The following is a 14520-nucleotide window of genomic DNA, read 5'->3' on the forward strand; positions in this document are numbered from 1 at the left end:
GGGTTCCATATAATTATTAAACTAAGTATTTCTAACTCATATAAACACGGATCGTGGGTCTGCATCATATACGGTCGGGATATAGAGGGCATACGGATATTTTAGGACTAGAGAAAAGCGGGTTGGAAGAAACCATTCACTCTTTGATAATATGTAGTGATAGAGATAAGGTAGAGATAGATAAGGATACAGATATATAGATATAGGTATAGATTAAATATTTGGTACAGATATATATGTAGAAACAGGATCAATATATGATTTAGTATATATTTGTTGTTAAGAGCATTTCTAAGAGTCTTTTTAAAACTCACTCTCTAAATCATTATTGAAGAGCCATGTGCATAAAAATTGTTTTCTATATATTTTACTCTATAATAATTTTTCATATCTTGTACGCACTTTAGAGTCATTCTCGCTGTTTATCTTTGGCTATCGAGAAATCTGAAATAGATGATAATTATATTTAGATAATAAATAAAAAGTTGTTGAGGGTTTCTATTATAAAATCTTTATTTTCAACAATTAGAAAGGATATAAAAAAATCTTGAAGCTGCTCCTCAACCCGGACGTTGACCAACGCCGCGACACAAGGCTACCATCAGCCTATTCGCTTCGTCGTAAACGATCATGGATTATTTACTGCTGGTTTGGTGTGAGAGAAAAATATTATTCCAGCTTATAATCCACGATCGTATACGATCATATAAACCCAGTGTGCGTATAAGTCCAGCCGAACAGGGTGCATATCCTTACGGTTGGTACGTTACAAAAAGCATCATTATTCTTGTCCGTAGGTACCGGAAAAGGCTTCACTGGCTTGTCGTAAACGATCGTAAATTTCCAGCCGAAACAATATTTTTCTCTCACACAAACCAGCCAGCAGTACTTTTTTCACGAACCAGCAACTATACGAACCAGCCAACCGAACAGGCTGAATAGTTTGTTTACAGATGCTTTGCTTCGCTGAATAAACCGAAACCACAAACGTGCACAAACTTTTCACAAACAGGACACTTTCAGTCATATATCAGGATCATGCTGCTTGCGGCAGACATGTCGCCGTACGATTCCACCGTCTTAACATCGCGAATAGACCGGCACTACGCCACTACGTCGACCAACACAGACGGAAGTATCCACTATTCCACTCACCTTCCTGATCAAAATCCACCGGGGACGAATGTTCAACCGGGGTATGCACGTATGGTCCATCCTTGGAGACCGAGCGATGCAATGGCGGCGGACGGGCCTGCCGGGCGACGATTTCTTTGGCGGGCTATATGGAAAGGAATGTGCTGCGAGCCTGCGAGGATAAGCAGTCCGTGTCGGACTGCGGCTTCGCTTACAAGGCAGCAGCCAGCCCAGCATGATTCGACGGTCAACTGGTCAAGTGTCAACCGTTGGTGGAGATAGCATCGTCCGTTCGTGCTCTCCCGTTCGCTCGAACCGGTCAGCCGGCTTATCAGCTACAGTATTTTCCTCTCGTAACAAAACTGCAATCATTCCGCACCGCGTGCGATCCTCTCACGCCGCCCACCAGACGGCAGCCCGCCACTAGGATCGGTTTCAACGGCACGGCGGAGGATCGGAGATGAGCGACACGGAAAGCGGTGCGCGCGGCGTTCCTCCCGACGACGTGACGTGCGGTGCGCGGCCGGCGGGCCGGGGCGAAAGAAACGGCGGATTCGGTCGGACCGCTGGTGAGAACGCAGCAGCAGCCAGTTGCAGTTGGGCCAGATGCGCACTTCCGTAATCCGCACGCGGCGAAGTCTAACGAGGAGGCCGGCGGCGTCCCACCTCGTAGCGGGGCCCACAGGGAGCAGGACCTTGCATGCATCGGCGCCCCGCATCTACTGGGGGCGCGCGTGCCCAGCCCGTGCCCAACCGCCGAGAATGGCCGGGGGGACGGCGCCACCCGACGTCGCAGTCGCGCTGCCTCCCCGCGGACGCAAAGACAACGGCGAAGAGGGAAAGAGAGAGAGCTGAAAGGCGCAAAGGGGCTGCCGAATGCCGATTCCTCGCAATTCTACTTGCTCTTCGCTCCTGTTGTCCTCCCGGTCTTTCTCAAGTTTCCCTTCGGCTTTCGCCACTAATTCATGTGTTACCTGGCCATTACGGGCGCGACTCGATCATGACACGACACGGGTGGCTTAAAAAAAAAGCGACGCTAAAGAATTGCATCATGCATTGTTGGCACATAAACAACTGCAGCATCGCGGGTAGTAGCTGGTGCGGGGCGATTCGAGAGCGCCGCGCGCGAGCCCACGATGACGCATGATTCTTTCCGTGCTGGCTTTCCTACCTTCCCCAAACGGGTCCTACCTGGCTGACCAAGCTAACCAGCCACCCAGCCGGTCAATTCGTCCAGCCACTCGATCAGCATGCCGGGATCCGAATTCGGAGCCTCCCCTTTACCAATTCCCTCTTCTTCTTCCTCCTCCAGTCCCCGCCTTCGATTACGGCACCAGAAAATAGCTAAACTAGTCTGCCAGTGGACGTGTCCACGTGGATTGTTTAGCATCCAGGCCAGGCCTCATCTCCCCTGCCTCTCTCTCTCCCCCCCCCCCCCCCCCCCCCCCCCCATCTCATCTTCCGCAACCCACGAACCCTGGTCGATTCTACGCGCCGCACGCCGCTCCTAGTATTCGCCGTCTCACGGTGACCTGTTCGTGGAAATTCCTCCATTTATACGTAGAGATAGGCTCAGATGACACGAGCAATTATTCGCGCCAGTGCTTCCAACGAGACAGAGGCCGCAGCAGACAGCCGAGAGCGGAATTATTAGTGGAATTAGGTGGGCAAGCACGCACGGAGCGATTGAGCTCGCGCGATGGAGAAGGGGAGCAGCGGGCTGTCCTGCCGCGCCGCCATCTGCGGCATCGTCGTGCTCCTCAGCGTCATCGCCTTCTCCTGCTCGCTCGCCGCGGAATTCCGCAAGGTCAAGGTACGGTGCCCCCTCGCCCTCCTCCGCGCTCTTCGTCTTCGTCTTGCAATTCGGCGAGAAACCCGCGTTCCCGGATCTGACTGAGGGGTTCGTTCGTTCGTCTGCCTGTCGTGTCGGTGTGCGCAGGAGAAGGACATGAAGCTGGACGGCAGCCTCTGCTCGCTGCCCAAGAGCTCCGCCTTCGAGCTGGGCGTGGCCGCCATCGCCTTCCTCTTCGTGGCGCAGCTCGTGGGCACCACGGCGGCGGTGACCACGGTGTGCGCCGGCGAGCCCAGGAAGAGCTCCGCCACCAGAGGACGCGCCGCGTTCGTCGCCCTCTTGGTCCTCTCATGGTACGTATAAAAAAAATGACCGGCGGGTGAGTAATGCATACTCCTACAAATACTGCTCGCCACGTGATTCCAGCGTCAGGAGTGAGCTGAATTTCGTCGGGCGGTGTTGTTTGCGCGGATGATGCAGGCTGAGCTTCGCGGTGGCCGTGATCCTGCTGGCGACAGCGGCGAGCATGAACCACGGGCAGCGGTACGGGCGCGGGTGGATGGACGGCGACTGCTACGTGGCCCGGAGCGGCGTGTTCGGCGGCGCGGCGGGCCTGGTCGTCGTCACGGCGCTCATCATCCTCGGCCTCACCTTCGCCACCGAATCGACCGCGGCAGCGGGGGCCATGGCGACGACACCCGCATCGTCGTCATCGGCGATATGCACGAGGGCACATCTCGACGCGGCGTCGGCAGACGCGGAACAACCGTGCGGGCGATCCAAGCAATGAGGCAGGCTGGCAGGCTGGCTGGGGCGCGGCCGCGGGGGGCGGACCAACCGGAGGCGGCTGGTGAGCGGCAACGTTCGTGCCGGCCGCAAAAGGCCGCGCCGCGTGGGGCAGCTGGTGGGCTGGCAGGCGGGGCAACGCAAAGTGGCACACGGCCGCCGGACCAGACCGATGGGGCCGTGCCGTGGGGGCGGATATATGGATATACCGCTGGTTGGTTGGATATTTAGCAGCCGCGACAGAGGTACATACACTACTGTTTACTGCCCCGTTACTGACATGTTTACTGACTCGACCGTGTAACATGTAAATGACACTAGCGGTCATTGCAAAAATGCAAACATAAATCATACGAAAAATTACCTCTTTTTTCCCTGTGTGTTGCGTGTTTGTGTGCACGTGCACCAACTTGGTGCTAGTGGGCAACTGGGCATGTTCTCCTTGACGCCTTGATTGGCTGACCTGGACGCTGTGGTGTGACTGGTTACAATAAGGGGCTACTGTGTTCTTGCCCCAATTTTTACATCCAATTGTGATTTTACCTATGTTTCTGTCATCGTTGTGATTTTACCCCTGTTATTTGAAAACGAAGCTTAAGTATACCCCTACTCTGGTAACAGCAAGTAACGGTGTTAAATGGGCTCAGTAAGGACAAGTTTGCCCATGCAAAATTGCCCCTACTTATCTGAATACATTGTGATTTTACCCCTGTTTTCTAAAAAAAATTGACAGCATAATTACACAACTTGTTACCTATGATTCCACACAGCATGCAAATATAGATAGATAATATCACATCAAATAAAAGTGTAGCAAAAGTATCCATACAGTACAAAGCCTCATCCAACATACAAGTCCAACAAAAGCAGTAGCTAATAGTGAGATATTACATGTTCAGTGTCATACATCACATTCATGCAGCTATTCCCAACAGTGCACCCAACCTCCCTCCTTTTCCTCTTCCGCTTCCTCTTTCGCTTCCTCTTTCTCTTCCTTCTGTTCCAGCCCCTTCTGCTCCTTCTGTTCCAGGTCCTACACTTGCACTTCCTCTTCCTCTTCCCCTTCTCCTTCCCCTTCCCCTTCCCCTTGCACTTGCACTTGCACTTGCACTTGCACTTGCACTTGCACTTCACATGAATGGAGAAAAATGGTTCAGTAAACAAGTTGACTAAATAAGCATTTTTTTCAAACAATAATAACTTTGTAATAGAAATTCTCTACTATAAAACTTTGTAAAACACTGAAACATCAAAACAAGCACAAGTTACAAATGACACAGAAACAACCTAAAGATATGACAAGGTAAACCATCAACACTTAGAGCACTGAATGATCACTTCAAAACAATCATAGGCACTGAAGGTAGCTCGGTGTGACAATTTGACTGTCAGGCCTTGTATCAAGGCAGTCCAGCGGCAATTGAGGACCAGGGCCAGACGGGTTTGGCCCAAGCTTCTATCTTGCAGCCTGGGAAACGGTCAAGAATAACATCATGTGCTTCATGGATGCCTTTCACAGAGAAGAAGTGCAACTAGAAAGGGTGAACAGATCATACATGGTATTGTTGCCAAAAAGCCTGAATTGCTAGCCCTGATCATACCTGACTACAAGGCTGCAGTCACAAATCAAGAAGCTTGTTGATCTAGACCAGACTGGATTCATCTAAGGTCGATCCACACTGCTCGATCAGTTTGCAAACGCCACTGGACAGCAAATCAACTATAACAAGAGTACAGTTGTGCCCATTCACATGGACGAAGAGACTGCTGGCTCTACTGCTATGCAAACAAGGCCGACTAACCATCAACATTTAAGCTGGGCTGGTTTTAGTTGCTACTTCTATTATTGATTTAAATTCAAGAAATACTTGCAATTGAATAAAAATCTACAGTTGTAATGATCTTTTGAGTAGTCATTTAAATATGGCAGGCAACAGATACTAACGAAATCCTCTTTTGAAATACAAATGAGCATGTCTCACATTGTTTGTGAAGATGGTTCATTTTGAGAAGATGAGCGATTTCTCTTTTGACTAGCAGTTGGACCTCCTTGGCAATGCTTCGCTATATGGCCTAGTTCATTATATTCAGAACATGGTCTCCTTTTCTTACAGACCTGGAACAGAAGGAGCAGAAGGGGCTGGAACAGAAGGAAGATGAAGAGGAAGCGGAAGAGGAAGCGGAAGAGGAAGAGGAGGGAGGTTGGGTGCACCGTTGGGAATAGCTGCATGAATGTGATGTATGACACTGAACATGTAAGAAATTATAGGATCAAGTCCTATGATGAGGCCACCACCAGTAAGAAAAGGAGACCATGTTCTGAATGTAATGAACTAGGCCATATAGCGAAGCATTGCCAAGGAGGTCCAACTGCTAGTCAAAAGAGAAATCGCTCATCTTCTCAAAATGAACCATCTTCACAAACAATGTGAGTCATGCTCATTTGTATTTCAAAAGAGGATTTCGTTAGTGTCTGTTGCCTGCCATATTTAAATGACTACTCAAAAGATCATTACAACTGTAGATTTTTATTCAATTGCAAGTATTTCTTGAATTTAAATCAATAATAGAAGTAGCAACTAAAACCAGCCCAGCTTAAATGTTGATGGTTAGTCGGCCTTGTTTGCATAGCAGTAGAGCCAGCAGTCTCTTCGTCCATGTGAATGGGCACAGCTGTACTTTTGTTATAGTTGATTTGTTGTCCAGTGGCGTTTGCAAACTGATCGAGCAGTGTGGATCGACCTTGGATGAATCCAGTCTGGTCTAGATCAACAAGCTTCTTGATTTGTGACTGCAGCCTTGTAGTCAGGTATGATCAGGGCTAGCAATCCAGGCTTTTTGGCAACAATACCATGTATGATCTGTTCACCCTTTCCAGTTGCACTTCTTCTCTGTGAAAGGCATCCATGAAGCACATGATGCTATTCTTGACCGTTTCCCAGGCTGCAAGATAGAAGCTTGGGCCAAACCCGTCTGGCCCTGGTCCTCAGTTGCCGCTGGACTGCCTTGATACAAGGCCTGACAGTCAAATTGCCACACCGAGCTACCTTCAGTGCCTATGATTGTTTTGAAGTGATCATTCAGTGCTCTAAGTGTTGATGGTTTACCTTGTCATATCTTTAGGTTGTTTCTGTGTCATTTGTAACTTGTGCTTGTTTTGATGTTTCAGTGTTTTACAAAGTTTCATAGTAGAGAATTTCTATTACAAAGTTATTATTGTTTGAAAAAAATGCTTATTTAGTCAACTTGTTTACTGAACCATTTTTCTCCATTTATGTGAAGTGCAAGTGCAAGTGCAAGGGGAAGGGGAAGGGGAAGGAGAAGGGGAAGAGGAAGAGGAAGAGGAAGTGCAAGTGTAGGACTTAGAACAGAAGGAGCAGAAGGGGCTGGAACAGAAGGAAGAGGAAGAGAAAGCGGAAGAGGAAGTGGAAGAGGAAGAGGAGGGAGGTTGGGTGCACTGTTGGGAATAGCTGCATGAATATGATGTATGACACTGAACATGTAATATCTCACTATTAGCTACCGCTTTTGTTGGACTTGTATGTTGGATGAGGCTTTGTACTGTATGGATACTTTTGCTACATTTTTATTTGATGTGATATTATCTATCTATATTTGCATGCTGTGTGGAATCATAGGTAACAAGTTGTGTAATTATGCTGTCAAATTTTTTAGAAAACAGGGGTAAAATCACAATGTATTCAGATAAGTAGGGACAATTTTGCATGGGCAAACTTGTCCTTACTGAGCCCATTTAACACCGTTACTTGCTGTTACCAGAGTAGGGGTATACTTAAGCTTCGTTTTCAAATAACAGGGGTAAAATCACAACGATAACAGAAAGAGAGGTAAAATCACAATTGGATGTCAAAATTAGAGCAAGAACGCAATAGCCCCAAAGTCTAACCATGACATGAATGCAGTGACTCGCAACGCGCGTAGACAGATCGCTGCAAGGGCTGTCAAGAACTCTGTCCAAAAGAATCCGTAGCATCCGTTGAAAGGAAACAGTCTCGGAAGCGAGACGGCAATCGCGAAGTCAGAATCGGAGGCGTCTGGTGTCCCAGGTCCAACGAAGCGGGCGGGCTACGCGATGCAGTAGAGTCCATGGCGAAACTACCTGTGCACTTCGTCTGGTTGTAAAGACGCATGCAACATTGCAATGATGACCTGGTTCTTTTTTTTATCACAATGATGACCTGGTTCTGGTTGGCAACAACGACGCGATTGCATCTGAAGGGCATAACAGAGGTATGTAACGAGTAATCTACAGGTCTCAAATGAGATGATCATTGCACGTGATTCTGCAGCCCCGCTGGAAACGTGGATAAACGTGGCGGGTGGGGAGCATGTGCGTGTGCTTTGTTCCAGCCATCCAGGTTGGCTTTAGGCGTTAGCAGCAGTCAAAGGTTTGCCTGACCATACAGCTCTGTGAATTTTGAGCAGAAAACAACAAGAGCCGGAGGCAACACCGGGCCAAAAAATTGCCGAAACAAGTCGCTTATCCGTGATGCACGTCCATGATTCCCACGGTGGCCCGTCCATGCCTCCAACGCGAGCCGCATGTCGATCCTCGTTAGCGACCTGCTCGACCTATTTGTTCTCTGATTCCCATGTGGGCTGCGGCCCAAGCTCGCCTTTGCTGTGGCGCCCACTTTCCGGGTGATCGATTCACAGAGCAAGTGAGAAACGCTGTGAAGCAAGGAAAAACACTATTATACCTTCCCAAACTATTGCTGTAGTGTGATTTTCCTTCTCAAACTCTAAAATCATACATTTTTACCCGATAAATTCTCAAAACCGTTTAGGTGAACTGTGTTTTAGTAATATAAAAAGAGAACATCTCATGAAGATCGTTGTAACAATTGAAAAATACCTAGAGCATTTCATATATACCACATGGATAAACAAAATACACTATAAGAATAACTTATGGATACTGTGTGAATAATGAAAAATACATGATGAAAATACGTCGTGGAACATTACATCAATACTATGTAAACAAGGTAAAATATAACATGGAACATCACATAGGTAATGTGTGGACAATTGAAAATATAGTGAGATAATTACTTCTTTGGCCCTAAAAGAGGTTCCACTTCCTTCCTTGGCTACTTTATTTTTGAACTTACCTATTTGGCCCTTCTGTTAGATTTGGCCACTAACGGTGTCAAGTGGGACATGAATTCTGGGTGAGATAGGCAAGAATACAAAGTTCGGTTTTGATATGTTTTATTTTGAGGATTATTTAGACTAACTTTGCATGGGTTGAGGTCATCATGATTGCATAAACTTGGGAAAATAGCCTAAATAATCCTCAAAATGAAATACATCAAAATCGAACTCTGTCTATCTTGCCCAAGGGTAAAAGCGTCAATTTGTGTCCCACTTAACACCTTTAGTGGACAAATCTAACGGAAAGACCAACTAAGGAACCAAAGTTTAATTTCGGGCCAAATATGTAAGTTCAAAACTAAAGGGGCCAAGGAAGGAAGCAAAACCGTTTTAAGGCCAAGGAAGTAATTCTCTCAAATATAATATCATGGAACTTCCTATGATATTACATGAACAACCTAAAATACAACAAGGAACATCTCGCCGGTACTATAGGGACACTGCAAAACACACCGTGTATGAAAATATAAATACAAAAAACAAAAAATTAAGAATATTGAAAATTAAAATATAGAAAAACAAAAGGAGAAAAGAGAAAGAAAAAAAGAGTTAGAAAATCTCATGGTACTGTGTGAATAAAAAAAACATCGTGAAACGTCCCATAACTACTATGTGAACAGTTCAAAATGTACCATGGAACATCTCACGCGTATTGTATGAGCAAGCGAAAATATATCATGAAACATCATATCGATATTATGTGCACAACAAAAATACAATTTAGAATATTTCATGGATACTATAGAACATTGCAAAAGCACCAAGTACAATTTTTTTTAAATAATCAGAAAAATTAAATGAAATTTAAAATACGCATGATAAAATTTAAAAAGAGAAAAGAGAAAGGTAAAAGAAACAGAAAATAGAAAACAAAACAAAAAAAAAAGAAAAGGAATCCTCATGATAGGCCTAAAACATACACTTCATACGGGCCTTCATAGCTAGTTAGACACTTATTTTTGTGAATGAAATGGGCCGAATCAACAACCGGATGAAAACATCACAAAGAAATAGAAGTACAGGAGGGGATAGTCGTCGGAAGCCGGAACACTCGGATCGAAGATTGGCGCTTGTCTACGCCAGGTTTGCCTTGCCAGAGGCAACGCTGGGCCTATAAATCTTAGAAGGCTGAAACGAGGCACGTCGCCTTATCGTGGGCCGCTGAGCATGTCGTCTCGGTGATGACATCCGAGCCCACGCTCAACTCCGCGGAGGCCCGCATCTCGGTGATGGACGCCCGGTGGGCCGTTGTCCGCTCCAGCACGTCCCTCCTGGGACAAGAGGCCAAGAGGGTGCAGCCGTGCGGGGTTGGAGCATTTCACCGGATCGCATCATAGCAGTGGCGGCCTGGTGGGGCACCAATCCTGCGAATTGAGCCCAGCAATAGGCCATAGCGATGGACCATGTCCATGATGTTTCCTTCAGCATTTGCTGCCGATCGAATGTTCTTCTCGTCACATTAAGTAATTTGATTCTCCTAATATGGTTAGATAATTTAGATGATGGTTAATTTCCTCTCCAAACCAACAAAAGTTGATGTGTTACAATTCCCATTTTCAAAAAATAGTTGCAATAGATATGCCCCACAACTTCCTATCTTTGTGGCGTTGGGTGTTTTTTTTCTTCTTTGTACTAACTTCTATTGTTCGATGCATTCTCGGCAGGAGATGAATGAAGTCAGAATAAATCTTTCTGCTTACCTGTAAAAGATCTCAATGGTCAAGACTCAAAGTGGAACGAGTAGTGCATTCATTTAGAGTTATCTATCTTGAACTATTCTTATTACGCATAAGCACAAAAGTTTTCTCTGCAGAAAGAATATTTTCACATAGGTCATGAAAAGGACTCAGTCCCCTCAGAATTGCATGGGCGCCCGTGTGCTTGCTGGAAGTGGAAGAAGAAATGCACCTAGATTTTGGTACCAAAGTGGTCCTATCACGAAATGTGAGATCACACGATTGACATGTAAAGATTTCCTGACGTTTTGCCCACCGGCTCGCCATCCCTTAACTACCAGCTAAAATGCTGCGCTCTCTTCAATCATCACTGGTTCCATGATGGCATGATTTGTGTCATGTTCGTTTGGCTGATAAGCCATAGCTGAAAGTACTGTTGACTGATTTATTGTGAGAGAAAAATATTATTCGTTAACTAAAAAATACGACTTATAAGACAAGCGAACAGTATATCCAATCAGCTAGCTTTTGGTGTGCGCTGCCCCACTGCAGTAGTGTAGTCCCTCGCAGCGGGGGCTAGCTAGCTACTGTGTCCGTCAGACAGGGACACAAAGAAATGCGCTGTAAAGCAGATAATAACGCCACGTTACGCCGGGTCGATCGGCTCGTGGATCGCAGGATCTGTAGTGGACGGAACCAAGGTCGGCCCCCCTCAGTTCATCGTGACTGTGATCTCAAAATCTGAAGCGTGGCTGGCGCCTTTTCCGCGTCCTTTTGATTCCTGAAAGCAACGTTGTTCCATCCTGCCTGGGCGCACATCATAGCACTGCTCCTCCTTTTCGTCTTTCGAGCGATGGGCGGTGTTTTGGCGACGCGAGTGCGCGATGCATTAAAAAAAAACAAGTACGTTTGGAAATCCCGGCTCATCACCTTACCTTTGGATCGCCTATTCTCAGCTTCCAGCTGACAGAATCTCCCGCCAGCGATTGCATGCATGGATGCGCATATCTCTATCGTCTATCCCCTGTACTATGCTGTGACGTGTGACGGCCGTGCGCTAGTGGCCTCTGACAGTGTGGGAGGCATAGCATCGTAGGAAAATAAAGTGAGGAAGCATACTCTACACAGGAGAGAGAAAGAGTGGATGATGGCGCATGGGCCTGAAGCACCACCGATCGAGTCTACCCCAGCAATTAACTGGACTGGACTGGATCAACACAGCGGCAACCTCTCGCTCTAAATTAATCAAAGACCTTGTTTGCTTTACAAGGCATAGAGGATGCTTTTGGGAGATGGGAGACAAAAGGGGATCAGAACAAGGATGATCTGTCGGGAGGAGAGGCGCGTCCGCATAGTAGTGCCCCGTAGTAGCAAATAGTGTTTTTCCTAAATAAAGAAGAGTCCGAGACCGGCAGGCGGTGGCAGCTGTACCCCAATCTCCCTCCCCACAGCGCCACTAAAAGAAGCCATCCGTGCGCCTTTTGGATGGATGCCATTGAGGAACCATGAGTAAGGAAGCAACCAGGGAAGGCACGGCAAGGATGGCAGTGGCGATGGGTTGGTTGGAGGAGTACGTCTACGTGCGCTGTGCACATGCGCGCCTATCTTCTCTTGGCTAGCTAGAAAGGTGGAGTGAGTCAGGTCGGGCGCGGTCGGTCAGGTCATCAGATCAGGGGGGATCGACATCGATCGACCGATCCGATGCGGCAGTACTATAGTACAACTGAAGAAGGTTCAGTGCACGGCGAGGTGAGTCCACCGGAGTGACAGGGGAGCAACACCCGAAAAGGCGAGGCAAAAGGGGGTGCTAGCGGAGGAAAACAAAACAAAAGAGAGGATCCCAGAACGGGGCCGGGGACGACGGAAAGCGAAAGCGAAAGCGACGGCACGGACGGGGTGGGCTGCATTAGATTACTGGTATCTGGACGGCCGACCAGGTACGCCAACCACCCAGCCGCACCCGGCAGCAAAACCGCTCCTCCGCCTTTCGGCTTTCAGGTTTCGTTTCGCGTGGTTTCTCTTCCCGCGCGGCCTAATCAACGTCGCCGGGGTGGCATATCACGCGTGCGCTGCGCGGGGGCTGGGTGCATGCACCCGCGCGGTTAAGCGCTGGCGCATAGCGTCCTCGCGTCACCGGGAGCTAGGCAACAAATCGGAGGCCTCTGGCGGTGGAAGAGGCAGCTGCTTTTGCGGCAGCCGAAAAGAAGATAGGAAACTGATAGATCGACCGGACTGACTGGATGATGACGGGTGGAACCTTCTAGCTTGGCTGACCATGCCACCCGCTTTAATTTACAGCCCGTGGAGGACTCTTGGCTACTTTTACGTGTGCGTGCGTTGTCTAGGCACGCCAGGGAGCTGATGAAATTTTTTAACAATGCAAATTTCCAATCCGTAAATGTACTTTTTAGTGGTCACTTATAGCAATTCTAGCAAGACCCTTATCCAATCTCCTAATGTATTTTTAACGATAAGGGTGACAAATACACTGCTGCACGGCTTCTACTCCGGCTTCAAAATTAGAAGCTACCCAAATCCTCCTCTCAAGCCTTCGTTCTTATTAGATGCTCTACAAGGGTTCTATTTTTGTTTTCCTACCATTACATCCCCCACGCCTATATATGGATAGATTCTCTGTGCCTGATCGCTCGCTTTCCAATCCACCATCGCTTCACAATTTCCACAAATACGCTGCCACCAGCCACACTCTAGATGTCCTCGTGCGTCAATTCCATTGTCGGCCTCCATCTGTCCCGGTCTCCTTCCTCCCCGATGCAAGCTCCCTCCCCCGACATCTCTCCTGCCGCGGCTTCTCCTCGTCAACTCCTATCCCATCCCGGCCTCGCTCCTGGAACCCTCCTCCTTGGCTCGGTCCTGCCCCTAGCGCGACCTTTTTCTCTTCGAAGTGGCTCCCCAGCGTTGCCTCCTCCTTGCGTGGTTCCCTAGGCACATCCTTTTGCGACACACAGCGGCGATGAAACTAAAGGAATAGGAGATGGAAAAAAATAGACTAAGGGGGTGTTTAGGACTGCTCCACTCCACATTTTCAGCTCCGCTACACGTTTTTTTTAGCCAAACAGGTTTAGCTCCACACAACTCTGCTCCAGGAAAAAAAGGTGGAGTTGTGAGAGCACCTAAAGGTGTGCTCTACAAGCTCCAGGTTTTTATTGATCTGCTCCGCAGTGGAGTTTGTGAATCAAAGATCGTGAAGCAGTCTCAAACACTCCATATGAGTTATGTGACCAATTGATGGGGGCTCAGAAATGTAGGAGCCTTGACTTGAGGGCTATCGTTCGAGTCCAGTCTAGAAAATAGTGCCCTAAAAAATCTCAAATTATAAATAGAAGCCCTGTTTTAGGAGTCATTGCTAGAGTTTCTCTAAGCACTCCATCTAATCATAAAAATCATATCATTCAGAACAAAATTTGTATAGTCAAGTCTTAAAATTATAACATTAATAACTTCAACTATTTAGTTTGAAAGCATGAACACTATATTGCACCAGAACTACATTGAACCATACTTGCAAAATCTCATAACTTGAATGGTTTAGAATATATATTCTACTATAAGAAATTAAAATAACAGTTAAAGATATATATATTAAGAACAATGCAAATTCACAAAAAAAAATACATGTACTTTTGACATGAGGGGTACATAGTATAAAAGTTCTCTTTTCAAGAACTTGCGTGTACGATAGAATTATATATAAACAGGAAAGGGAAAAAATCTATGTCAATAGCATTGGTGATTTGGAAGCCCGAACAAAACATATTCGATTTGTAGAAATAGATTTGATTTCCATGAACACATATATTACCGGTCGCACGCCTATATGCCATAGGTAGTCGGCACGGCACGGTATATCTGATGAAACCGATGAGTCCGCTGCGTGCTTCCGTTCCGTGGAGGTGACATTGATTGGAGTGGTCGTGCAGACTGCCGGAACTG

The 14520-nt window shown here is 47.2% G+C and overlaps 1 protein-coding gene across 1 annotated transcript; it reads left to right on the forward strand.

Annotated features, from left to right (window-relative positions):
• Positions 1-2682: 2682 nt before the first annotated feature.
• Positions 2683-4081, forward strand: LOC136474636 (protein MODIFYING WALL LIGNIN-1-like). Its single transcript, XM_066472197.1, has 3 exons — positions 2683-2947; positions 3074-3279; positions 3407-4081. The coding sequence occupies exons 1-3, from the start codon at positions 2834-2836 to the stop codon at positions 3714-3716; spliced, it is 630 nt and encodes a 209-aa protein (XP_066328294.1). The 5' UTR covers positions 2683-2833; the 3' UTR covers positions 3717-4081.
• Positions 4082-14520: the final 10439 nt, after the last annotated feature.

This window comes from Miscanthus floridulus, chromosome 8, assembly GCF_019320115.1.
Source record: "Miscanthus floridulus cultivar M001 chromosome 8, ASM1932011v1, whole genome shotgun sequence".
Classification (NCBI taxonomy): Eukaryota; Viridiplantae; Streptophyta; class Magnoliopsida; order Poales; family Poaceae; genus Miscanthus; species Miscanthus floridulus.